Genomic DNA, 26,780 nt, shown 5'->3' on the forward strand with positions numbered 1-26,780 from the left:
CCAGTACCATCAAATCTAAGGAATTGGAAAGTGCAATTCATCGGATATGGTCTCAAATCCCTCATACCACCTACAACATCTCAGAGTCCATGCAGTAATAAGGGCAAATGGTGGTCCAACAAATGGTGGTCCCCTCATTGTATTGAGGGGCTGTTCATAATAATTTGGCCACTCAGTATATATATATATATATATATATATATATATATATATATATATATATATATATATATATATATATATATATATATATATATATATATATATGACGATTGTCTGTCTATTCATTGAAATTCTGAGTGACATCCATTTTCATTTACTATTAGGATGAGCACCTGAGCAGCTACTTCTTAAGAGCGGAGTGCCGGACACTTTTTGATATATATATATGCAACTGCCCCGGGTGCCAGCTACAAATGTTGGTAGAAGTATGAAATAAGTGTCACTCCAGGGGACTTTTTTCAAGCAATTTTATGTTGCAAAATGTGGCAAAAAAGTTACATGTTCAAGCAGGTCGACGTTTCGATACAATTATGTATCGTTTTCAAGACGGCATGTAACGTAGTAATCAACGTAATAATCAACAAGGCACAGCATACTGTATGCTGTGCCTTGTTGATTACTACATTACATGCCGTCTTGAAAACGATACATAATTGTATCGAAACGTCGACCTGTTTGAACATGTAACTTTTTTGACACATTTTGCAACATAAAAATGCTTGAAAAAAGTCCCCTGGAGTGACACTTATTTCATACTTCTATATCTATCTATCTATCTATCTATCTATCTATCTATATATATATATATATATATATATATATATATATATATATAGAGAGAGAGAGATATATATATATACACACACACATATATATATATATATATATATATATATATACATACACACACACACACACACATATATATATATATATACACACACACACACATACACACACACACACAGTATAAGCGTAGTCTGGTATTTCAAAGGTTGTCTAGACATGAAAAACACATCTTCCCCCAGCACACCAGCCTATTCGTACATACACAGTTATCCTGTGCATAAGTTCACAGTACTTAGGAGTTTATCAACCAATTGCTTCTTTACAAACTTCAAAACAAGGTCATAGACCTAATGACTGTGTCTGTATACTGTATTATGAATTCCATATACAAATACATTCCTTGAGGGTTATGTTCTCCCAGCTGCAACTGTAATAAATTCTGTGTAGTTCCAACAGACACAGCAAGGCTATATTGGTTATACAGTTTCAGTATCCATTATCCAGATATCCTTTATCCAAAATCCATAGTTTTCTTTATTGAAATGTTTGCATCCTTATTATCCTCCTTTCCACAAACTCATAAGTTATACTAAATTAAGGAAGCAACTAGCAATGAGAATAACTGTAGGCAGACCTATTTAGAATTTACATACAGAAAGGTGAAGGAACATTAGTAGTGCCATCAGCCCATATAAAATAACACTGCTGCAGAGGTTCTGAAGTTCTAAACTGTGACATTACAAAATAAAACTAGGGGGGGGAAAAGAAAAAACAGCATTACCTCCAACATAATATAAAGTAAATATTAAATAAATGAACAATGAACTAAAGTAATAAAGAAAAAAAGAAAATACTTATAACAAATCACTTGTAAGACTGAAGGCTTGCAGTCCGGAATACGGCTTTATATTGCAACAAAAATCTAAACTCATATATAATAGAAAACAGTAATATATTTTCTTGGGTTTAGTTCTTTTTTTGTTAGATAAATATAATCCCAGATGTATTTGACAAATAAAACGTATTAATTGATGACAATGTGATAGCAAATAAAAAAATCTTAAAGGGCACAAATTTTACCATGTGCCTTTCACTGTATCAAATTAGCAATAGCAAAATAATCCACATGAAGTTATACTGGTAAATTACATATTATGCCGAAGCTTTGGCATCTAATGCCTAAAGTGACTGAAAACTTCCCACTACAAAATAACTAAAGAAAAAACACGTTCTTTATTTTCCGACATTCAGAAGTGTTAAACATACAACAAAAAAAGGAAGTGTTGAAGGAAACTAAATAACCGATGCATAACTGCTGAGTAAAGAAGCGTCAAGATGCTCTAATTATCCCACAATAAACCCTCTTACAAACAAAATGCTCACACAGCAAATGCAATGACAAAGTAAGTCTCTTCTCAGTGACCACTAACCGTACTCGGGTTTTGTTTTGTGCATGTAATGTTTATCAGCCAAAAGTACAACTGTAACTACACAATTAACGCAAAATGATGCACCTGCTTATAGCAGGAATCTGGTCTGCTTAGGCACAACCACAGATGTGTCTATGTACTCCTTTTGCGGTAAAAAGCCCTTCTAGTATGGTGCAGCTCTGTAGCATTGGGCATCTTTTTTGCACCTTTTCCGTAAAATGCATCACTACAGCTATATCTGCAAACAAAATGCTAAATTACACTGTTTCCAGGAAAACACTAGCATTCCCATTTTTTTTGCAGATACAGCAGCAATAATACATTGAATATAGATATGTCACATAATTTTAATCAGCAGAAGCTGCTTGTGCATCCTATTTACTCCAATTTGTGAATAAGACGCTAATAATGGGATAAAAATGTATGAATTATGGTCCAACTTGTATCACATAGGAGACAGGTGTACAGATAGAGCTGCTCTCATCAGAGCGACTCCCTTTGTGCCGTCCCATTCTCGGCAATGGACGTGCAAATGCGTGAGCCGCTTGGCTTCCCAGTCTCGCCGTAACCCAGCTATAGCCGCATGGCGAGCTGGCAGCAACACAGAGCGGCACATCTGTATTTTCCACCAATGTACTGAAATTGAAGAAAGAGCGGTAGGCTTCTGCATAAATCCAAGCAAGTTTATTGTATCACTGACTCAAAGAACTCAACTTACATCTTCCTTCTCTTCGGCAGCTGTAGTATGGTCCACTGCTAGATCCAGTTATCTGCAAGTCTCCACTGGTTTCTGCCTTATGTTTATAAAAAGAAAACAAAAAAAGCCTTTATCACTGAAAAATATTGTAAAACTTATTTAACAAGGTATGCAATAAAGTTAATATTTTATCACTTCAGAAGATATTAAAACTGAATACAAATCAGATGCTACTGAAATACTTGTATAGTTTCATGGCAGCACTTCCCTGCGGATCGCATCGTATGCAAATCGCATGCAAATATTGCATGCGATTTGCATACAATTCGATACGCGATTCAATTTAGCACACCCCACTATCCACGTCAGCACGAAGCATAGCGAGCCCCGTGAGGGGATGCAGTAAGTGTCCTCCCGACCTGTTCATACCCCCACTATCCACGTCGGGCCAGAGTTGATTTTCACCCCGCGAGGTGACGCAGAAAACGAGTCTGAAGCATGGCGAGCGGACATGGATTACTTGACGTGTATTCCGCAGCCGCTCGCTGCGCTCGCCACACTTTTTTAAATTCAACGGTACTTGTTTCCTAGCACGGCACCCGTCGCAGGTGCGATGGACGCGACCGACGCGATTTCAGGGCTATTCCCTGACAATTAAAAAAATCGCGTCCATCGCATGCCTTAAGTTAAGGCATGCGATGCGACTGATGCGATGGACGCGATTTTACATAGGGAACAATGTTAAATGGGCCAATGGACCCGATTTTTCATTGTATACCCACCCTTATGGGTATTTTACATGTGAAATGCCCCTTCCCCCCATTGTTAACGCCACCCCACGATGAACTCCAACCCGAAGCGTGGGAGTGCAGCGAGCCCGCGAGGGGCGGCGGTTTCGCGTCCTCCGACCTTTTCATACCCACACTATCCACGTCGGCGCGGAGTTGATTTCATATAGTGTGGCGAGCGCAGAAGGCCTGAAGCGTGGCTAGCGCAGCGAGCCCCGCGAGGGGCCGCGTAATACCTGTGAAGTATTGCACGTGCGCTCGCCACGCTTCGGGCTCGGTGGCTCGCTACGCTCGGTGTCGTTAACAATGGGGGGGCATTTGACCCATCAGGGTGGGTATACAATGAATATTGGGGTCTGGGGGCATTTAACATTGGGCCCAAAGTAAAATCGGGTCTCAGGGACCATTTTACATTGGTTCCGATGTAAAAATCGCATCGCATGCGATTTGATTGCATGCGATGGACGCGATTTTTTTGGCCCGATGGATACAATCAAAATCGCAGGCGCCGTGCTAGGAAACAAGTACCAATTCAACTCCACGCTGACATGGATAGTAGGGGTATGAACAGGGTGCTCGCCACGCTTCGGGCTGACGTGGATAGTGAGGGTGTGCTAAATCGCATCGCAGCTCGAATCGTATGCAAATATCGCATGCTGGGAAGTGCCGCCGTGAAACTACACAAGTACCGCAGATGTTTTCATTGGGCAAAAATTTACCTAAAGATGGATACCCTCTCTTCCATTGCCGGCGCTCGCCAGAACATCCCCGCTGGTGAGCGCTGGCGGAGAGGGACTCCATCAGACTGGGACGCATGTGCGTCTCACACGCACGTGTGCCCCAGTTTCTTGGCGGCGGGACCCTGCCCGTCTTCGCTTCAGGGAGACAGGTAGGGTTAGGAACGGGACGCGCGAGTCAGAACGGGGCGCGCGAGAGTTTTTTGCGCGCACCCCCCGCCTTCCAACGGCTGGAGGCAGAATCACCAGAATCGCTGAAAATGGCACCTGAATTAAGCTGATCTCACACCCTTCGTTCGCTGTGCTGAATTCGGTTAAAATTTCTTGCACCCCCCTATGGACTTTTAAGTGAATTCCGTCCGCTGGAAAGTGCGCCCGGTGCCGTGATGATGATTCGAGAATGCGAAATATTCCGCACTTAATAGGATGGACTCCAAAAATTATTGATGTTAATATAAAAAGTCAGTGCAGGACAAAATGTGTCAGTGGTTGATTTCAATTATGTTTAGCGTGCCAGGTGACCATTGCATTACAGTTATTTTGTAATCGCTAAGTACTCACAGCACATACCATTACTGTACACCGTCAATGGGTGATGGTGCTGAACTCAACATAAATTAACATTTTAAGTATTTACTCTGTATTTCTTCACTCACTGTGGATAGCCCAAGACATAGGGGGACAGACTGGTATATTGCCATTGTGAGGAGGTCAACTCTAGCCTACAACATACCAATGCGCTCCAACTACAACTTGAGACAAAGATTTATATTTAAGAATCAGTCTGCATGCATAAAACACATTTTGGTTCTCAACCAGATCTCTACATGATAATATTTGATTTATTAGCTCCTATAAAGAATATCAAGATTTATATGTCCAAGATCAATGTGGCTTTATCATTTGCTATAATTTTTTAACTTGGGATTTTGAAAGCATTCCTTACATCCTTCCTTTATTTTTAACTCCACCCACATTAGATTGCCAAAAAAGAGAAGAGAAGCGTCTTGAAATGACATGTTATGTCCTCCACAATGAGGATGTCAAAACAACTATATCTGCAAGATATCTTGACTGCTTGACAATTAGTTTGTTAAATATAGATTTTTCCAATTATTAAGGAATCACCATGAAATTTGGACCCCCTAAAGTAACTTTTCCTTCTGAATCCAAAAACCCAAACCTAAATACTTGGTACTTATGTAGTATCTGGGCTGCCGATTTTGTGATTGTATGCCTTACCTTAAGGCATACAATCAGATGCGATGCGATGCGATACGATGCGATTTTGCATAGGATTCAATGTTAAGAAGGTCCTGTTCATTTCCCCACTATCCAAGTGGGCATAGAGTTGATTTTATATAGCGTGGCGAGCGCAGCGAGCCACCGAGCCCGAAGCGTGGCGAGCGAAGCGAGCCCCGCGAGGGGACGCATATTTCTTAAAAAGTATTCTGTGTCCGCTCGCCACGCTTCGGGCTCGGTGGCTCGCTACGCTCGCCACAGGTTTATATCCAACTCCATGCCCACTTGGATAGTGGGGAAAGGAAAAGGACCCCTTTTTCCCATTGAATTCTATGTTAAAATGGACTCAGACCATTTTAACATTGAATCCTATGGAAAAATCTTGACCATCGCATCGCATACGATTTGGTCGCATGCGATGCGATACGATGCGATCCGATCCGATTTCTAAATCGGAAGCCCAGATACTACATAAGTACCAAATACTTCATACGTGTAATTTTTCGTGTAACATTCTGTTTAAAAAAATGCTCGGTTAATTCAAGTTTAGATACCCCAATTGTTTTAGATGCTTAACAAAAGCTATATACATTACTACCACAAAAAAAAAAATCATTACAGTACTCTCAAGATATTTACCGAAATAGTTTTGCTTAATTAAAAAAATGTCATAAAAATCAGAGATGGGTGGTGGACACACCTATTGGAATGGACATGGAGTGACCCCTTGCTCATCAATATTCTCTGGGCTACTTTAGCAGAGATTACAAAATATTTTCTGGAAGATAGCCAATCACTCGCTGTGCGAAAAGAGTAATTTTTAAACGATTTATCCTTATTTTTACCCTGTTTATATTAAGAGCACTTGACATGTATTTTAAGTGTTCATGTTGAGGTTTTACTCATAGCAAAGCTACAAATGTGACCACATACAACTAGCTTCATTGTGCCGCAAGACATCTGTCACGACTGAACAACTTTTTTACACCAAAATAAAACTAGGCGAACAAGGGGACCGTAAAGATTAGGACAAGGAGTCTGTATACGAAACAAGATGGAGCCTGTAGTGGAAAAAAAGCCGCTGCATCATAGCATATTTTGGCATATATTCAATGCCGTGGCGAGCGGTGACTGCGAGCAGGACTTTTTGCTCGCAGTCACCGCTCACCCTGTCAGTATTCAACTGACCCCCCCTCATTCGCAAATTCCCCCTCGCTCCGTTTTTTGAGCGAGGGGGAATTTGCAAATGTGCCTCCAAAAGCTGCGAGAGCCGAGGCTAATTACAGCGAGTTTGCTGCACTAGCCGCGGCTCTCGTAGTTTAGGGGAATCCTCGCAGTTCTGTGACTGCGAGGATTCCCCCGGAACCTTGCATAGTGCGAGCGGCCGGCGCGGGGGTTAAACTGTGAGGATCACTGGTTTTCTGTGATCCTCGCAGTTTAACCCCCTCGCCGGCCGCTCGCACCGACATTGAATACTCACCATAGAGTCAGTCTATGTTACACACAGATATACAAGTGTCACATTTAACATTGATCAGTCTTGTTCTAGTCGCATCACACCGTGACCAAGACTAAGGTCAGATTTTAAAAAAATGTGCAAAAAACACCTGGGATGGGCTGTTTAGTGCAACTGTAGCAATAATATACAATGACACATCTGTATCAGATTTAATAAGGAGAAAAATAAAGTAATACTATGGAGACACAAATATATACTCACATAAAATATATTTGTTAAATAACTTACTGTAATCTTTTTGGACTACTTCCTCTATTTTTCCCACACAATTACATCATTTAACCTTCTCTAACCTCAAAAATGGCAAAATACTCCAAGTCAACAAACATGCAGACAGAACTTATACTGTGCAAATCACACATAAAACAAACTTAAACAATGTGTGAGACAAAGAATAGTAAAAGTTACTGTACACTACATACAATATACCTAGTTCATTCATTTCCTTGCATGCTGAAGCTGGTATTTAGCCCAAGGAACAACTTCAGGCTGCTGGTCAGAAAATCCTGTTTGCATGGAATTCCTTCTGCAGACAGAAGAATGCAAGTGTCAGTAACATCCGTTTAGCTTGGGGCTATGCATTCACAATACAAGGAACTCTGTACATGGATGAGAGATGCATGGAAAAAGAAGTCATCATACCACAGGAATACAAAGCTCTTAACTGTCAGGAGAAACAGTGTATTTAGATTTTGAGTAAAACAAATGAGCAATTATGAGCAGCAGTCCCCAGTAAAACCTAAAACGTATGTTCTGTACTAGCTGTAAAGCTCACTATGCAATTAGGACCACACAAGGTTTTCACACAGAAAGCCTAAGATACATGTATTACATGTTTCCGAAGGCCTTTCCCTTAATCATTAATATTACTCAAAGCAATATATAAATGCCTTTGCCCAGATGTTTACAATCAGATGACTGCCACCGCTAAGTGTCTAGCCTTGTAAATGTGATCCTTAATTCCCTGGATCAGGCTTCACAAGCCTATGCAATTAGAAGTGCCCTTTATTTGATTGTAAATCAGTTTTAAGGGATTCCGATATTGCACATTGTAACAGATCTGTCTTCTTGTGGAGTCTTTGCATAGGGATAATAAAAGCACCTGATATCTCTGTGTATCTTGTATCACTTGTGGATATTACAGTAGTCAATGTCATTAACACCATGCTGTCAAAGCAGGTACCTTTCACCAGCACTTAATGGATACAGTCATAATGTAGAGCGAACCAAAAAAAATAAAAAATTATATATACACACACACACACATACCTAAAAACCCATGTCTGTCGCAGGTACGTGAACACAGGTTTAACCCTTTGAATTCCAAATGAATGTCAAAATAGGTGTGAAAATTGCCAAGCACACATTTTTATTCATCATAATGACCTGTAATGTTTACCTTATATAGGAAATATAATCTATTTTTACACAACATTTTTTTAATTAAATTGATATAACAAACATGAGCGACACTGGCATTGTTAGCGGACATTTTGCACCTCTCTCACACATGTTGGCACTCAAAGGGTTACAGGCATGCCACTTTCAAAGTGGCTTGAAACCCTGTTCACACTGCTGGCAGGAACCAGGTTAGTGGCTGGTCTTCCCATTTCCAAGCACCGGTGAGCAGATTCTCCATAGGCCTTTAATATATTAATGATTATGTAGGTAACAAAACCTTTCTGAGACAATTAAACTGCAAAATACACGTTACCCATCAGTCACAGCAACACTTTTTATTTGTGGAAAGTAGGCTGTTGGTCAATGGAAACAATCATGACAGTGTCAACATGTACAGCAAGGGGACACAGCATGCAGATACCGTAGTAATGTGACTTAAAGCATGGCAGCATTAATACTGTACTTTAAAACATGAGGATTTAAGTGCTATTGCCTACATGGGAACAATGTTTTAAATGACATTACTACAGTGCAGGCAAGCTGTGTTTGACATTCCACTGTCTGCATTGTCATTGCTACTATTGTGACTATTGACATACCGAAACCTTTACTTGTCTCTCATTGCTCTCAGCCTTGTGACTTGCAGAAGGACACGGACACTGAAAGGAGTTCAAGTATGTTGTTTAGTGTGCACCCATTAAATGCATGCTCCCAGGAGTGGCCAGTGACATCACCCATCTGCCATGCTTTAGCGCTGAAGGGGGATGTTGCTAGCAGCTACAGAATGCAGCATGTCCCTCATATCCTCCTTGTTACACCAGGCATCTGCAAATGTGTAAACAGTCGGCAGCGATACCGTGCTGGGTACACATCGCTAAGTGCCTACGTAGCTTTAATGTGTTGAAGATGTGCAGGTAAGTGAAATTCATTAGTAGCATATGAGTGGATGGCATAGAAATAGGTAAGTCTTGATTACTAAGAAACCTGAGTGGGCTTGGTTTGCCAGTCCTAGGGAAAGGTATTCCCTGTAACCTCCTGTTACAGACTCCTAAAAGTTTGTCATAAATTCAGCCAGGATCCCGACTGTCAAAACACAGACAGCTGGGTTCCCGAAGGCCACCCGCTATTTTCCCCTCATGGGGATCCACGACCCCCATAGTGGGAGAATAGAATAGGGGCTTTGTTGCGCTCACCATGCTGTCTGGGTCCGGCCAGTCAGGATCCCGACGTCGAAATAATGACTGTCGGAATCCCGACTGTCGGACCCCTATAGCACAACCCCTCAATAACGGTACCCGGAACGGTTTATGAATGGTTATATCACACTGCAGCAACACATACTGGTTGCTAATGGCTCAATCTCCACAGCATGTTTTTCGTTAATCCAATAAAATATACATAAAAATTATTTCCAACTGAAATTCATGCAATGTTCACATTCATTTGGAGTGTTTATTTCTTATTTTAACATTGATAGGGGCATTCAATTAGGGCTGATATTTCGCCTAAGTGAAAAATTCTGAAGTGGTGAAAAAACACTTGAATCAGCAAATGAACTGCCAATCCACGTGTTTTGGAGACTTTTCTGGCGATATTGTCACCGTTTTGATGTTTTTGAGGAATTATTTGCCAATGCCTTTTCGATAAAAAAAAAAAAGGCATTGGCAAAATATGCCTTTAATAGCAGTGAAAACAGCCACAATTGAATAGTCCAGATCCAATAAATGTTTTGGTACTTGTTTCCTAGCACGGCACCACCGATTTTAATTGTATGAAATCGGGTCGATCGCATCGCATGCAACCAAATCGCCCCGATTTTTTACATAGGAACAAATGTTAAATGGTCCCTGAGACCCAATTTTACAGCGGCCCCAATGTTAAATGCCCCCCAGACCCCATTTTTCATTGTATGCCCCCCCATTGTTAACGCCATGCCACGATCAACGTCAACCCAAACCGAGCCCGCGAGGGGCGGCAGTACGCATCCTCCGACCTTTTCATACCCCCCCACTATCCACGTCGGCGTGAAGTTGATTTTATATAGTGCCCGAAGCGTGGCGAGTGCAGCGAGCCCCGCGAGGGGACGCGCATTACGATGCGCTCGCCAATCTTCGGGCTCGGTGGCTCGCTGCGCTCGCCACACTATATAAAATCAACTCCACGCCGACGTGTATAGTGGGGGTATGAAAAGTTTGGAGGACGCGTACCGCCGCCGCTCGCCACGCTTCGGGTTGACGTTGACCGTGGCGTTAACAATGGGGGGGCATTTGACATAATTCAGCATCAAGGTGGGTTTACAATTAAAAATCGGGTCTGGGGGGCATTTAACATTGGGTCCAATGTAAAATCGGGTCTCAGGGACCCTCTTTACATTGGTTCCAATGTAAAAATCGTTTCGGACGCATGCCATTATAATGGCATGCGATGCGACCGATTTTCAAAGTGCGTTAAAAAACGTGTTTAAAGCCCGAAAAGCAAGTGAGAAAGACACGGTTTTTGCCGGGGACTGCCGCGCTGGACCCCCGTTCTCACTGCAAGGCAAATTCCCGGGTGAAGAAGTTCTACCCGGGAATTTGCCTTTAAACACAGCAGTGTCAATGTGTCAACCCGTGTCTGCATACCCGGATCTCAGACACGGGTAAAAAGAAGGGTTTTACCTATGTATGAGATCAAAATGTGAACTAGAATAAGGTCCATAGCCCTGATCCTTGCATCGGGTACAGCAGCGGCCATTTTAAAATATGTGGGTCCCAATCACAAACACATACAAAATTGAATGATTTTGTTTTACCACATATCAAAAAGACACAGGCTCAGTCTAAAAAATCAAAACACCTGTTTCTTTAAGCCTGATGGCACCACGTACAATGCATATAAGGATCCAATACCAAAAATATCAGATGTGTTTAAATGAATATGGTGAATATGACCGAATTGTAGTTTAAGGGTTTTACAATTTGTCATCAACTTTCTTTTCATGGTGCTTTCAATTGAAAACATTGTGTGTAGAGGATTACAGCTGTCACATCTCTACAACACTCCCCCGTCATTGCATATTTACTACAACAGAACTTGTCAGGCACCAGTCCTCTGTACTTATTTTTTCATTGTGTGAAAAAAAAAGTTAATGTATTCTGTATTAACAGATGTTAAGGATATGTTACGGATATATTGTATATAAATAGAAAAGATGCAAACATTTGCAGATAAAATAGCCTACTTGCAAGCAGCAAATGACTACTACTACTTTGGGTAGTATTCAATGCCGCTCCGGTGAGGGGGTTAAACAGCGAGGATCGCAGAAAACCAGCGATCCTCGCTGTTTAACCCCCTCGCAGGCTCGCCCTATTCAATGTTCCGGGGGAATACTCGCCATCACAGGACGGCGAGGATTCCCCAAACAACGAGACCCGTGGCTAATGCAGCAAACCCGCTGTATTTAGCCGCGAGTCTTGCTGCTTCTGCAGCCGCATACGCCAATTCCCCCTTGCTCAAAAAACGGAGCAAGGGGGAATTGGCATATGAGGGGGGTGAGTTGAATACTGACAGGGCGAGCGGTGACAGCGAGCAGGAATCCCTGGCATTGAATAGACCCCATTGAGGAAGCATGTCCTGCATGTCCTGCATAGAAATGTGTTTAACATCTACCTCTGCCACTGCCAGATGTTAAACCCAATGTCACTAGTCCTGATGTACAATTTATATTGTTATACGGGCAGGACCATATCTAGGGGTGTGTCCCATGACTTCTAGGGACCCTAGGACGCTCCATGCAGTACTTTACTTCCTAGAGCTGGCAGCTGTGTCCCCTGGGTGTCATATAATGAGATCACATGATTAGGGGAGAATCCAGCATAGAGCCATGTTCTTACGGGGATTCAAGTAAAAATAAAGCATCTTTATATTAAGCTATTTAGAAAAATATAAAAGCATGAGATAACTACACACAGTTACATTCCACAGTCCCCAAAATTTTCAATGGAACCAAAGCCTTCACCAATGTACTGTAGCCAGCTTTCAGAGTCTGACAAGCCATAACAAAAGCTAGATTTAGAGGGCACTAACATTGTAGCCTACATGCTATATTTTCACCAGATCAATCCATAACAGCGTGTACTTGGACATGCCCAATGGTGAATATGCAGAAGAGGTACAGTAACCTGGGGCCAAAACCAGGATCTACCTAAAAATTCAGAGCAATGTCTACACTGCATTGCTCCTTATTGAATCCAACCCAATGTATTTTCAAACTAGCTTGTTGAAACAAGTTTCAGCCTGCGGGTGCAGCATACTCCACTGCAATACTAACTTACTATGTCCTTCCAGCAACTGAGATATAGCCTGCACCATGACCTACAAATGGAAGCATGCAGTCAGTGCAGCACACACAAAAGCTGCAGACAAGGGCAGGATGGAGAGGCTGAACATGAGAGACTAATGTGTGGAAATCAGGCTGACAGTGGCATGATTGGCCATATTGGAACAACAAACTGTGTATATCACGTGATGTGTACACTCAATTGCATGCAACATCTTCTGATCAGATATGTTGCATGGCCAACCAGACCATCACTTGCAGTGCTGCACATAAAAATGGACAGAGATCGTTCATTAACAGTCTGATGCCCCCCGTTATTACGTTTACTCTAACTCAATAAAACCGCTTACACATGGGACGATCATGTGGTTAGCAATCGGTGCTAAGCTATTTAAACCCCGCCTATGTGACTAGATATTTAGTGCATGCAGTAAACATCTGAGCGGGTGATGACGATGCACGGGACCTCGCATTGCATGGGGCATACAAACAGAGTGATGGATGTTTAATTTCTAAGTCATCTAGACAGATCGCTTAGAAAATAAGCAAAAATCTTGCAATGTGTATACACCCTAGAGTCTGACGAAAGGACAGGGTCATTCTTCAGTGGGTCCTGAGAACTGGAACATGAATAAGTTACTTTTTTCCAGTAGGTGCAAGGAATATGTGTTGTATTATTTTCTTGGGCCAATGTGTCTTGTTTAATTTTCAATCTATGTTTATTTTTTCTGTATCAGCCAAAGTGTATTTTTTTTTCCTGTGGGAATCATTGCATATGTTTGGTTTTTTTTCTCCTGTGAGGACCTAGGTGTATGAATCCCAGGATTGGAAATATGGGACAGAATTGCCGTTCTTAGAATAGAAAGTGGTGCCCAGTACAATGATTACATACTGTTTTTCTTTAATTTTTCTTTTCATCTATTTAAATATGCAGAAGCCACAATTGGCATTAGATATAATTTAAGTATTTTGAAATCTGATAATTACAGGCTTTTGTTTTATTTAGCAATAAATAAAGAAAAAGTGATAAACCGTGCCAAATGCAACATACCAAAAACACCAGTACTACTCGGGATGTCTTTCTGCAGGAATAATAAACAACACAAAGCAGTGTTCCTACAGTGTATACATACTGGGGCAGACTAGATGGGCCAAGTGGTTCTTATCTGCCATCAAATTGTATGTTTCTATGTTACTATGTCCAACATTTTTAGAACAATCTACAGGGGCAAATAGAAGCTGGGCAGACAAATCTATCAACTGCATACGCTAAGGAGATGTCACACACACACAACACATACCCCATATAGGAACACACATAACTTTACAAGGGTACAGCAACTTGAGGTGTAACAAATGTTATGTACTGAGGTTATGATGACAGCCTGGGGCACCTGGCAATGGGGCAGTTTGTGTACATGTTCCCTGCCAGGAAGGGGGACCTAGAGGTGGTACTTGCTTGGTGTCCCTGGCAAACAGAGGCAGTAGCTAGGAGTATCAGCAGTATGCCACAGCTGACTGTGGGGATCAGTATCAGCACCAGGGGCACCACAACAATGAAGTAGCGCCCACCAGGGAGGGGTTGCGGGTACTGTATCAGTGTACACACAGTGCTAGCATCAGTCTCCCTGCACGGGCCAGGTCCATATTACCCAGCAGTCGCCGCTTCCCTGACACCGCCCCACGGGCACCCGGGGGAGTGCTCACTCTTCACGACACCCGCCTCCTTATGCTTTCCGGTACCTTCAGCCCAACGGCACCGCAGCACCCGGAACCACCGACACCAGGGAGACCGTCAGTCAGCAGCAGGAGGAGCAGCGGCGTCACCGGAGAATCGGCGTCACCGCGCCAGCCAATGGAGGCGGAGACCGGGCACGTATCAGCCAATCACAGGAGGCGGAGGAAGTCATCCAGCGTCCGGAGGCTGTGTCACGTGACTGGCACCGGGTGATGGGTGTAACAGCAGCAGAAGCACAGGAGTCGGACGGGTCATTGCTGCTGGTCCTCCTGCCTCGGTCGCTGCTGTCACTCCCCGCCCGGGTCACTACCACAGAGTGGTGCCCGCGCTCACCGTTCTATGTGTCACATACCAGCCTCTGACAGCGGGCTGCCAGCTTCTGTATGCGGCTTCTGGATTTTCTGTGCTGTCGCTATATACTCTGCTTATGCTATGTGGCTGCTGGGCTGGCACTATGCTTTGCTATGCTATATGGCTGCTGGAGATGTATACTGTGGTGTGAGGATGCTTCAGCTATACACTGTGTTTTGTGGCTGCTGGAGCTAGATACTGTACTATACACTGCTGTGTTTGGCTACTGGAATTATAGTGTGTTATGTGATTGCTGGAGCTACATGCTGTGCAGGGCAGCCATTAGCAATTGTGAGCCCCCCTTACACATTATGCCGAAGTTATGCCCATATATCAATTATGGTTTATTCTGCACTCACAGGCCACTTTTCTCTTTAGGGACTATTCTGGTTCACTCATTGTGAACCAAATTTGGCCCCTCCCCTGATGGCCAAGGTTTGTACATGCACATTTATGCGCAGTGCAAACCCCGACTGCGCATGGCTTTTGCGATTTACATTGTCGCCGTGCCAATCGAAGTGGGGAGGGACAGGGGTGGTGGTCGCTGCGATCATGGGTGTTCCCTAGGGTATGCGGGTGGAACGAAGTCTATCTGGGGCTAACGTCAGCCGCCCGCCCTGTCTTCGTCCCAGCAACCATCTAATGATTTCTCCTGCTGCAGGCACATGCGAGGGGATATGTCTTCATGACATATTCCCTTGCATGGTTGCGAGGGGATATGGGGGCGGGTATTTTGTGCAGCGGCGTAATAAGAACATAGTAAGCGGTGAGCTTCGCAGTTTACCGAGTCAACTAGAATCACCCCTTTGTGCGTTATACTGATAAATGTATGGTGCCTCGCAATTCTGCACTTCAAGGTCCCTTTGATGTTTTGCTGTAGGTTTTTTTTTAATGACTTTTAGGACACAGCTGTTATTCAGTGTGCAGCAATATCAGGGTACCCTACCCTCCCGGAATGGCCGGGAGTCTCCCGAAAATCGGGTCCTCCCCCCCCCCCCAGAAAGGAGGGCAACCCTCCCGGATCCACTGCGCCCCCCGATTGCGGCATTATTATGTATCTTTTGTATTAAAGGATAAACATACAAGAAGTGTGGTCAGACTAAGGGGGTTATTCTGATTCATTCGGAAAGGCACAATCACTTTCTATTTTACAAAACCATATGCATTGCAGATGGGGCTGATGTAACATGTGCAGAGAGAATTCACAACCTGTTCAACATCCTGCCATCCGGAAGACGGTTCAGGTCCATCCCCGTCAAAACGTCCAGAAGCTTCTTTCCGTTAGCCGTCCATCACCTGAACAATCCAATCAAAGCGACTGCAATCCCAATATCAACAGCCAAACAATGTGTCCCTACTTGGCGACCTGACCACCATAGTCGTAGCTAGAAATGGAATATATGTAATGCCCCCCCCTTTTCATCCCTGCTTGATGCCGCACTGAAATCCACAAAAAAATTCCTAGGGTGCGCAAGCATTCATGGCCAATAAAGTTGATTCTATTCAGAGAGAATTCGATTTGGGTGGGTTGTGTACTTCAAACTGAGATCTATATTGCAGTGTAAAAATAAAGCAGCCAGTATTTACCCTGCACAGAAACAAAATAACTCACCCAAATATAACTCTCCCTGCACATGTTACATCAGCCCCTTCCTGCGGTGCATATGGTTTTGTCCACTAGAGAGTGATTGTGCCTTTCCAAGTGAATCATAATTGATCCCCTAAACGCATAGGTTTTTTTTATTTTATTTTTTTAAGATTCACTTTGAAGAGTTACAAACACTCACCAAATACCTTTTTTCTGAAATTTATTTGAAACTATTGAGACCATTCAATAAGGCCATCTGGTCCTTCTAGGGGAGTTCTACCAAATGTTAGATGAAAAAATAGATAGGTCTTTGTGTACTAATGGTGCGGTTTCGGGTAAAAGCCCCGTGGGTTGTGTGTGCCACTTGCTGACAGAGTTTAACCTGTATGATGTGTGGCATAATCATTTTTCTCCCATGTACATAACTCCTCTTCACACATTGGATGCTTTAACATATTATTCATACAAATATTTGCCCAGTTGTGCAACCATGCTGCAGTGACACGGACAGGGAATCCCAACATTGTAAAGCACCCCAAAACTGGAAATTCCCTGACTATCTCTTATCTTTCCCTGACGCAGTTAATGCCCTCTATGAAACTTTGGCTACCTATATGGTGACCAACTGTCCCCTTGATACCTCAATTGCTACATGTTATTGTGCTCTTAAAGTGGTTCTGCATGGAGTTGCCATCGAGACAGGTGCCTGATAATGGAGACTCACACAGATTTAGTGGAGCATCTACTTTAGGTGGAACTTATCCATGTGGACCAGGCTGTGTAAAGGGTAGACAGGCATCAGAAAAAACTCATAGGGGGGAATTTACTAAAATAGGAATTAGACTTCACATGTGAAGTTTCAATCAGAATCTACATATTTATTTAGAATCCTCTAGAAGATAGTAGACAGGATCTGATTGGTTGCCCATAGCAACATCACATGTGAAGTCTAATTCACATCTTAGTAAATTTATCCCATAGAGTCTTCGAATCACTTATTTTATCACTAGACTGTCTTGCATTTCTCAACACTGTTTTGGTGAAATTTGGTCTGCCGGGAGCAATATCATCCTTGATATCTACACTATATAGTTCCCCGACTGCAGTTGTTTTAGTAATGGCTTTGACTATCCCCCTTTGCACTACAAGACAGTACTGCCCCATTTCACCCCTTTATATTTGTACTTTTTATGGAACCCTTTGCTAACACGATATTCCAGTCCAGGGCTCCAGATTGGTTCTTCTTCACATAAAATTAGTTTATTTGCAGACAATTACTTTAATTTATCACTGACCTCGGAATAGCTCAGTGTTCAGTCTAGCACCCTGCATCTTCAAAAACTTGAAGTTTGAAGAAGAAAAAATATATTTGCTATTTTGGGATGAATATCCCTAATTACCTATGTAATCTAGTTGAGATTAATATTACACCACCTTTGACCCAGATAGACATTTTGTTACAGAGATTGCTAACCTTTGAGTTATCTTTACTGGGTAGAATGGCTGCATTTAAAATGTCTATTTTGCCAAATTGATGTATCTGTTGATGGATCTGTTCCATACTATCCCTTATTTAAGTTCCCAGAGGTTTCTTAGTCAAGCTGACACATTGGTACTATGCTAGATTTTAAACGATAAAACTCCCCAGAACGCTTGTAACCAGAACTAGACTGTAAGCTTGCTTGCAACCATTTTAACTGTCTAAAACCATCCAGTTTATTTTATCCGTATTGCCAATTGTAAAGCACAATGGAACATGCTGCACTGTATATGAAACTGTTAATAAATAATAACTAAAAATAAATAAACTACAGATGGAGCTTGGCCCATCTTTGCAGGGGCTGGCGTTTCTAACGCCAGCCCCGCCATTCCCACCAGGGGGCGCGCACGAGATGCCCCTGGCAACGGAGCCTGCCTCCGGTCCCCGCCGCCTCCCCCGCCATCGACGCAGGTACCCCTCGCTGCCCCTTACCCTGCCCGTCTCCCTGAAGCAGAGACGGGCAGGGACACACAGCATCCCCGCCGAGAGACTGGGACGTGCGTGTGTGTGTAGCCCCTGTCCTCCGGCGCTCGCAAGCGGGGATGGTCTGGCAAGCCCCGGCCAAGGATGGCAGGAGCTACATCTGTAGGTTAAGTGGTGCCTGATTTTAAAGCATATCAATATGCCTGCCAAGTGGATCAAATAAGTGACTGCCTTGTGGGCACCAAACCATGGGTTGATCTGGAGAAAGCATTATATTCACATTTTCCACTAGGCGATTTAATGTGGACCCCCAATCAACTACTGTACAACCTAATTTGCAGACTATTCCCCGAACCATATCCGATTCCCTCAGGGCATGGGAAGTGACCATGAATAATACCAATTTTCTTTCTTTACCTACTCGAAATTTGTCCCCGTCTACTCTCTTCTGGTTTATACTGGATCTCAACGGGAACTTCAATGACCCCATTCTCTTCCCTTCAAGCTCACTATAAGTTGGGAACTACTGTATTTGCTTACGCTTGCATAATCTTTTGGATTTCTTGCATGATTCCTTCCCCTAGCCCTTTACTTCTTCCGTCACCCAATACATATCCCCTAGTAGTGCCAGAGGTTCAATAGAGTTTTGGCATATGGTGGCCAAGGGTAAGGGGGTGGAAGATAAGTCATCCATTCAGTTACAATGGAAGGGACGGCTTACCACCATTTGCAAGGTGGGATCTGGTTCACTCACAAGGATGCGAATATGCATCTGAGCTAATGAATCAGAATAACCCTCAATATGTAACAACCATTTAAAACTACAATTTACATTTTTACACAGACTATTTTACTCCTGCTAAAAATGTGGCCTGCTCAATCAGAATTTTCATCTGTTTTTGACTGTTGAGAGATATGGAGTGAGGTCTTCAATATTGTCTACAAAGTTTTACACATTAGCTTGCCAAAGTCTACCTCCCTAGCTTTATGTCATATATACCCAACAGACCTTCAAAAGTCAGACTGCTATGTTTTGGAGCATATATTCTTAGCCAAAAGAGCAGCTATTGTGCAAAATTGGAAATGTCCCTCCCCTCATATCTTCCAAAAAATAATTTGTAAAATTCATCATGCTGAGACTTCCGGTTTCGGCAGCCTGATGAGAGGCAGCTAAGCAGAGCTGCTCCATTAGAAGGCCACCCAGCATCACTAATCACGGCATTTCTTCGCCTCCCCCCATCGCCACATCACCTCCGGGGCACTCCTGTGCCTGGAGATCCAGGGAGGTCAGCTCCAGATGTTTCGGCATTCTGCCAGCTCCGGTGTTCTGGTTGTGCCTCCACCGTCCTGCCAGATTTTTCTTGAGGTTACTTCTGAAACCAAAAAATACAAATGACCACTGAATACCTAATATACCAATTAATATCATTTTGACAACATCATTTGCATTCAATGTAAACCATGCACATAGCATGTACCCATTTAATATGGTGTATTCATGGAGTTTACATATGACATCCAATACAAATTCACATAATTGTTGACGTGTTTAACCTCAAAAAAGCGATATGTTTCCTCCCATACTTAGAATTATAGGACAGTAAAGCTGGGTACACATCTATACAACCGTCGGGCCGTTCTTCCGTTCTGGGACGGACGGCCGTCCAGATTGTATAGGTGAGTATGCTGTCTTGACTCCCTCTGTATGAGCGCTAAACATCCAAAAACGGACTTGTCCATCCATACTCGGTCGGTCGAAGGTTCAGTGCTGTTTAATATTCATCCGACCGGACGGGCCCATATCGGAACAAAACTGCAGTGTGTACGCACGTTCGATCGATATGCTGGCCGTTGTTGTGACTATACTGCCAAAGCTGGAATGCCCATGTGGGCGTTCCATAGCTGCATGATGTCTCCTACAGCACAAGAAGTGTTCACTTCTCCCCATGTAATTAAATAAATAATCATAATATACATGCACCCCATCTTTATAGCAGGTCGCCGTATCTGTCTCTAGTCACCCTGCCGGCTGCTATAAAGATGGGGGAAAGCTTCTACACAGTCAGCCGGCAGGTTGACTATGGACTGATATGGCAAACTGGTATAAAGATCGGGTACGTGACTACAGTCAGTTTGCAGTATCTGTCCATAGTCACCCTGCCGGCTGACGTGTACCCTGTCTTTATAGTGGTTTTCAAATACAGGGTCAAAAGCCAGTTTTGTGATGTGAGAGCAGTATATGGCTCCTTGTAGGCACATTGTTTGTGCCACTGAACACGTGCATGGGCAGGACATTCGGGCACTATTAACCAATCACACAGTTTTTTCTACAAAAGAAACTTCATTCTGGAGAAATATGTGGACATAAACAACAGAATACACACTCTTCCTTTCATGCTTTCCTTTGGTGAGTAATCAACCAGAGTTTATTGTTGTTATGGCAAATGCTTTATTGATGTATGTTGTGTGTATCATGAAAGTAATGTCCATTATGTTTTATTTTTGAACAGACATTTCGAGAATGTGGAGTTTATGAAGGAGTTCATTGAGGCCTACAGAGACCAGAGTTGTCTCTGGAATAGTAAATCTAGAGATTACTCGAATAGGCAGAAGAGAGCTGTTGCGCTGGAGGAGTTGGTGAAGGTCTGCCACCCTTACTACCCCACCGCTAACATTGAATGGGTGCGGGGAAGGATTGCCAACATGAGGAAAGTCTTCAAAAAGGAGCTGAACAAGGTAGAGGCATCCAAGAAATCAGGGGCTGGTACAGACGAAGTTTATGTGCCCAAGCTCTGGTACTATGATCTGCTGGCATTCACAGTGGACCAAGAGCTGCCGAGGGACTCCATCGGCAATATGACTGTGGCCCAGGCTGCCCCATGTGCCACACCTCGCACCCCTGACGTTTCTGAGAAAACCCTCTCTGGCACAGTAAGTACACAGCTTCCACACATTTGAATTATTTATTGAAAATTAAGATGAAAAGTACAAATAAAGTACAGTACAAAGGTAGCATGTCATAGCAATTTAGCAGATTATGTCATCCTGCCAATTCACTGCGCCTACACCATTAAAGTACTGCAAGTACTCTTCTCTGGTCATTTTTGCACGTATAGTAGCATTTCTTGTATTTAGATTGGTCTCCAAGCATGTTAATCCTACTGGCTCCTCAACTGTTTCACTGTCATCCATGTTTGAAACATTGGGGTGTGAAGACTGTGTTTTTCTGCGTAGATAGTTGTGCAGCACACAACAGGCCATAACTACCTTGTCTATTTTATCTAGCTGCAGATTTATGGCACTATGAAAAATCCTAAGCTTATTGCTTAGTATGCCAAATGTATTTTCAACCACTCGCCTAGCTTGTGACAGGCAGTAATTGAAAATTCTGCGTTCTCTATTAAGAAACCTTTTTCGGTAGGGTTTTACAACATTGGCGTGCAAGGCAAAGGCCTCGTCAGCCACAAATACAAAGTTTAAACCATGCACATTCTGTGTCTGCTCTGGTAAATGAAATCCATTGCTTTTAACTTTGTCATGGAACGGTCTTTTCCAAAGCCCCACCATCAGACCCCTGCCATTTTTGCCAATGTCCACAAAGATGAATTCATATTTGGCATTGGCAATAGCCATTAAAACAATGCTAAAGAATCCCTTATAATTGTCGAAAAATTAGCCACTATTAGCTGGGGGCATGATGCGGATATGCTTTCCATCGATGGCACCACCACAAAATCTTGGACAATAGCTTGTCACTCCTCAGTAGTGGTAGGGAACTGAAATTTAGGGATTCAGTATTGAATCCCGGCGGTCGGGATCCCGGCGTTCAGAATCCCGACGCCGGAATCCCGACAGCCGAAATGCCGACAAGGGGGGGACGTGGATCGCCCCCCCTTGCGGGCTCGCTGGGCTCGCCACGCAGCGGGCCCGGTGCCTCGCTACGCTCGGCACACTAATTTATTCACCCTCCAGGGGTGTCGTGGACACCCCAGGAGGGAGAAAGTGTCGGCATTTCGGCGGTCGGGATTCTGAACGCCGGGATCCCGACCGCCGGGATCTTAACTGCATCCCAAATTTAGAAGTAAAGAGGTTTTAAAAAACAAATCAGTGATTTTGTTGTTACATTATGTTTTACAGCCTTCTCTATTTGTGGAAGAGGAGTGTGCACAGACACTAGATGTGGCGTCACAGCTGCCTTAACCCCTCATCTGCTCTACGCCTACACCTACAACCAGCACTCAGCAAGCCACACAGCAGCCTGAAGGTCCATCAAGGAGGCCGTAAAAGGCCAAGGCAGACTGCGTATACGTCTAAGGTCATGACTGGGCAGATTCTGGAGTCTGCCAATCGACTAATGGCATTGGATGAAGATGAGCAGGACCACGTGAGGAACGCAGTTGCCAAAAAAATTGAGAAAACTAGATTCTGCAACAAAAGCAAAGGCTGAGCGGATCATCAGCGACACCCTGTACCGGGCCAGTGTCGGGCCCTTACCCGACAAACTCGCCTTACTGATGACCCCCCTATGTCATTCCAACCCATCAACCCTGCCCCAGTACCACACCACCAAATGTACCAGCCAGGTCATTATCCCCAGTATCACACTTCTGGGCAACCATGGCAGGAACAAACTGGAGTACTACCAGTTTCAGCCAGTGGTCCCTTCCACGGTTTGGGGGAAACACCATCTCCCTCCCAAACAGTGATGGATACAGATACTTATCATCCTGATCCCCTCCATTACCAGCCACTTTAAAAAAATTATAGTTTATAGTTGTTTTTCTATATTTATTATAAAGTTTTTATATTTATATTCTAAATGTTTCCAAGTTTGTTAAGTTTATAATAAAAGATGTTACTTTAAAAATATTATTTGGTGTTCGTGTCTAAAATCTAGCCGGCAGGGTGACTATGGTCAGATAAGGGTGGTAAGCGTCTACATTGTACTCAACAGGCAGGGTGACTATGGTCAGATATGGGTGGTAAGCGTCTAAATTTTAGCCAGCCGGTGGGGTAACTATGGTCAGATACTGGTGGTAAGCGTCTAAATTTTAGTCAGCCGGCTGGGTAACTATGGTCAGATACGGGTGGTAAGCGTCTAAATATTAGTCAGCCAGCTGGGTGACTATGGTCAGATACGAGTGGTAAGCGTCTAAATTTTAGTCAGCCGGCAGGGTGACTAGGGACAGACATACGGCGAACTGCTATAAAGATGGGGTGCATGTATACTATTTGGCATATATTTACCTTCATGTATTGCTCCTGTAGAACTTGGATGATGGCATCACAGGTCTCAGGTATTATTAAAGGTGTATGGGAGGTGTTCTGGGGTAGCTGCCCTGTAGACTTGGTTGAAGTGGGTCGGCTGCGGGGTGTGGGAGGTATACTACAGGGTACCTCTTTGGAGAGAAATGGTATGGAAAATGCACCCTTGGGTGCCACCCTGCGCTCATTGTCACTTAACCTTATTGATGTGTGTGCTATGTGTTTTAGCGATGCTTTATATATCACATGCACAGTAAATTGATGAATAAATAGAGGATTTATTTGTCACAAAATTAAAACATTCTGAGACATTTATCATTGCATGTAGGTACAATACATAATGAAATTGTCACAACATTCAGTTATTGTTTGGTTCTTACCTGGTTTGTGGCTTCTCCTATCAGTTCAGCCCTGCTCCATGCTGCAAGGGAGTTCTGTGTGGTCTGAGCTTTGCTAATTGATTTCAACACCTGGGAGAGTCCATGCTGCCAGACAGCTCTGTGTAACCTGACCATTGCTAATGATTAAACACCTGAGTGAGACATGCTCAGCTCTCATTGATTGAGGCACAGGTGATCCAGTTCCTTGTGCTTCCTATAAAAGGCAGTCTCTGGCAGAAAGAAGGTGCCAGGGGATGCAGTTAAAATCCCGGCGGTCGGGATCCCGGTGTTCAGAATCCCGACGCCGGAATCCCGACCGCCGAAATCCCGACACTTTCTCCCTCCGTGGGTGTCCACGACACCCCTGGAGGGAGAATAAATTATTGTGCCGAGCGTAGCGAGGCACCGGGCCCGCTGCGTGGCGAGCGCAGCAAGCCCGCAAGGGGGGGGCGATCCACGTCCCCCCCTTGTCGGGATTTCAGCAGTCGGGATTCCGGCGTCTGGATTTTGAACGCCGGGATCCCGAACGCCGGGATTTCATACTGAATCCGGTGCCAGAGTATATGTTCACTAACCTGCTCCAGCGTTCCCAGTGCTTGGTCTGATATCCAGTGTTACCAGTGTATGATTCCGGCTATTCTCCTGACTATTCTCCTGCCTGCTCCCTGTGTACTGCATTCGTGACATCCTGTGTATGACCTTGGCTTGTTCTGTGACCATTCTCCTGCCCGCTCCCTGTGTACTGCATCCTGTGACTCGCAGTGTATGACCCGGCTAGTACTTGGACTCTTGTTCAAGCCTACTCCTATAGTACCTGTATCTGTCTACAAGTTTCTGACTCAGCAAGTCTGACCATGAGTATTCCAGAGCTTACCCTGCCTTACGCCCAGTGTTTCCCAGCACCATGTGGGAAACCTGACCAGGGGACCGCGACTGGCGTACAGAGTGCAGCGAAGCCCAAATCCCGCTTGGAGGGGTCATTGGCGAAAACCACCGGTACGGTTAGATTCCGCACCCCTGAGTCAGGTCGAGCCAATTCCCAGTCTCGCATTCACCCGTCCGAGTCAAAAACCGTGACAGAAATGAATGGATCTACAGTATGCAAATATCAATAAAAAAAAATAATAATTAAAAATATATTTGCTGCGGATAAAAATTTGGTAAGTGTGGATTAAATGCTTGTACAAGGTGTTGGTATGTTTCTAACTTTTTGTAACTGTTATTAAATTACCCTAGTACCGGTACACATGCCACAATGGGGAAGGTGGACGGTGGGGATGACATATATAGACTTACATAGACTAACACAGTATTTGCCACAAACTGCGGCTCCTGTATTCAGTTGGATGTATTTCTACTTCCAATTGGGTGGTCCAGGTCTCTTTACCTTTGAGGCTGGGGTGAGTGTCTGCCGGCAGACTCTCGCTGGTGCTGTCACTGTGTGGATGGTGCTGGGCGAGTGCAGACACTCACCCCAGCCTCAAAGGTAAAGAGACCTGGACCGACCAATTGGAAGTAGAAATACATTCAACTGAATACAGGAGCCGCAGTTTGTGGCAAATACTCACTGGTACCACAAAGACTGTGTTAGTCTATGTATGTCATCCCCACCCCCCACCTTCCCCATTGTGGCATGTGTACCGGTACTAGGGTAATTTAATTTAACAGTTACAAAAAGTTAAAAACATACCGACACCTTGTGCAAGCATTTAATCCACACTTACCAACTTTTTATCCGCAGCAAATATATTTTTAATCTTTTTCTTTTTTTTTTGTATTTTTATTGATATTTGCATACTGTAGATCCATTCATTTTATTATGTATTGTACCTACATGCAATGATAAATGTCTCAGAATATGTTTTAATTTTGTAACAAATAAATCCTCTATTTATTCATCAATTTACTGTGCATGTGATATATAAAGCATCGCTAAAACACATAGCACACACATCAATAAGGTTAAGTGACGCTGAGCGCAGGGTGGCACCCAAGGGTGCATTTTCCATACCATTTCTCAGGTATTATTAGTCCCAGAGCTTGAGAGGATATAGCGGTGCTGTACCTCAGATCCGCAAGGGTCCTCCCAGTAGCCAGGAAACGTAGCGTTGCCAGCAGTCTCTGCTCAGCTGAAATAGGCCTCCTGAAATAGGTGTCCTCTTTTTGGATTAAAGGGGTGACTAGTGCCAGCAGCTCCATAAAGGTAGGGTCATCCATACAAAGATAATTCCTGAAGTCATCTGGGTTTTTCTCCCGTATCTCCTGTACCAATGGCATATGCAGGGGCGGGCTGGGCCGGGGGCAGGGTGCCACATGCCCCCCGGGCCGGTATGAAGTGGCTGGGCCTGGGCCGGCTGTGTGCATCTTGAAGTTGCACAGCCCTGCTGACGCAGCTGTCTCCGGGTCCTGCTGCCACACACTGTCCTCCCTGTATGGCGGCGGCCCCTCCAAAAATGGCCGCCGCCTTGGAGGAGACAGACACTAGAGGTACTGCTATACCTCTAGTGTCCGTCAGAGAGTGTCTGTCTGACAGCGCGGCCAGCGCTACCCGGAAGTGCGGCTTCTGGTAGC

General features: G+C 43.8%; 2 protein-coding genes across 8 annotated transcripts in view; one reads left to right on the forward strand and one right to left on the reverse strand.

Moving 5' to 3' along the window:
- FER (FER tyrosine kinase) overlaps positions 1 to 14,811 on the reverse strand; it is a 209,738-nt gene extending 194,927 nt beyond the window's left edge. The window contains exons 1-3 of one of the 6 annotated variants that reach the window (XM_083151692.1): positions 14,668 to 14,811; positions 7,635 to 7,731; positions 2,941 to 3,012 (exon numbers count right to left, since the gene is read on the reverse strand). The gene's annotated coding sequence lies outside the window, so the exon portion shown is untranslated. Of the gene's footprint in view, positions 1 to 2,940; positions 3,017 to 5,100; positions 5,170 to 7,634; positions 7,732 to 14,379; positions 14,405 to 14,576 lie in introns of those variants that run through there. The other 5 variants (XM_083151688.1, XM_083151690.1, XM_083151691.1 and 2 more) reach the window with 5 other exon arrangements.
- Positions 14,521 to 26,343, forward strand: LOC146015951 (uncharacterized). 2 transcript variants are annotated; one of them, XR_014448862.1, is made up of 4 exons: positions 14,521 to 20,971; positions 21,075 to 21,495; positions 22,702 to 23,861; positions 26,231 to 26,343. XR_014448862.1 is itself a non-coding variant. In XM_083151695.1 (3 exons), exons 2-3 carry the CDS (start codon positions 21,097 to 21,099, stop codon positions 22,762 to 22,764), a joined length of 462 nt encoding a protein of 153 aa, XP_083007821.1. In that variant the 5' UTR covers positions 14,521 to 20,971; positions 21,075 to 21,096; the 3' UTR covers positions 22,765 to 24,075. The 2 variants fall into 2 exon arrangements, 1 of the variants encoding a protein (XP_083007821.1); XM_083151695.1 differs by lacking the exon at positions 26,231 to 26,343 and having other exon boundaries at positions 22,702 to 24,075.
- Positions 26,344 to 26,780: the final 437 nt, after the last annotated feature.

The sequence above is a fragment of the Crinia signifera genome, chromosome 1, assembly GCF_055691185.1.
Source record: "Crinia signifera chromosome 1, ASM5569118v1, whole genome shotgun sequence".
NCBI classification, from domain to species: domain Eukaryota; kingdom Metazoa; phylum Chordata; class Amphibia; order Anura; family Myobatrachidae; genus Crinia; species Crinia signifera.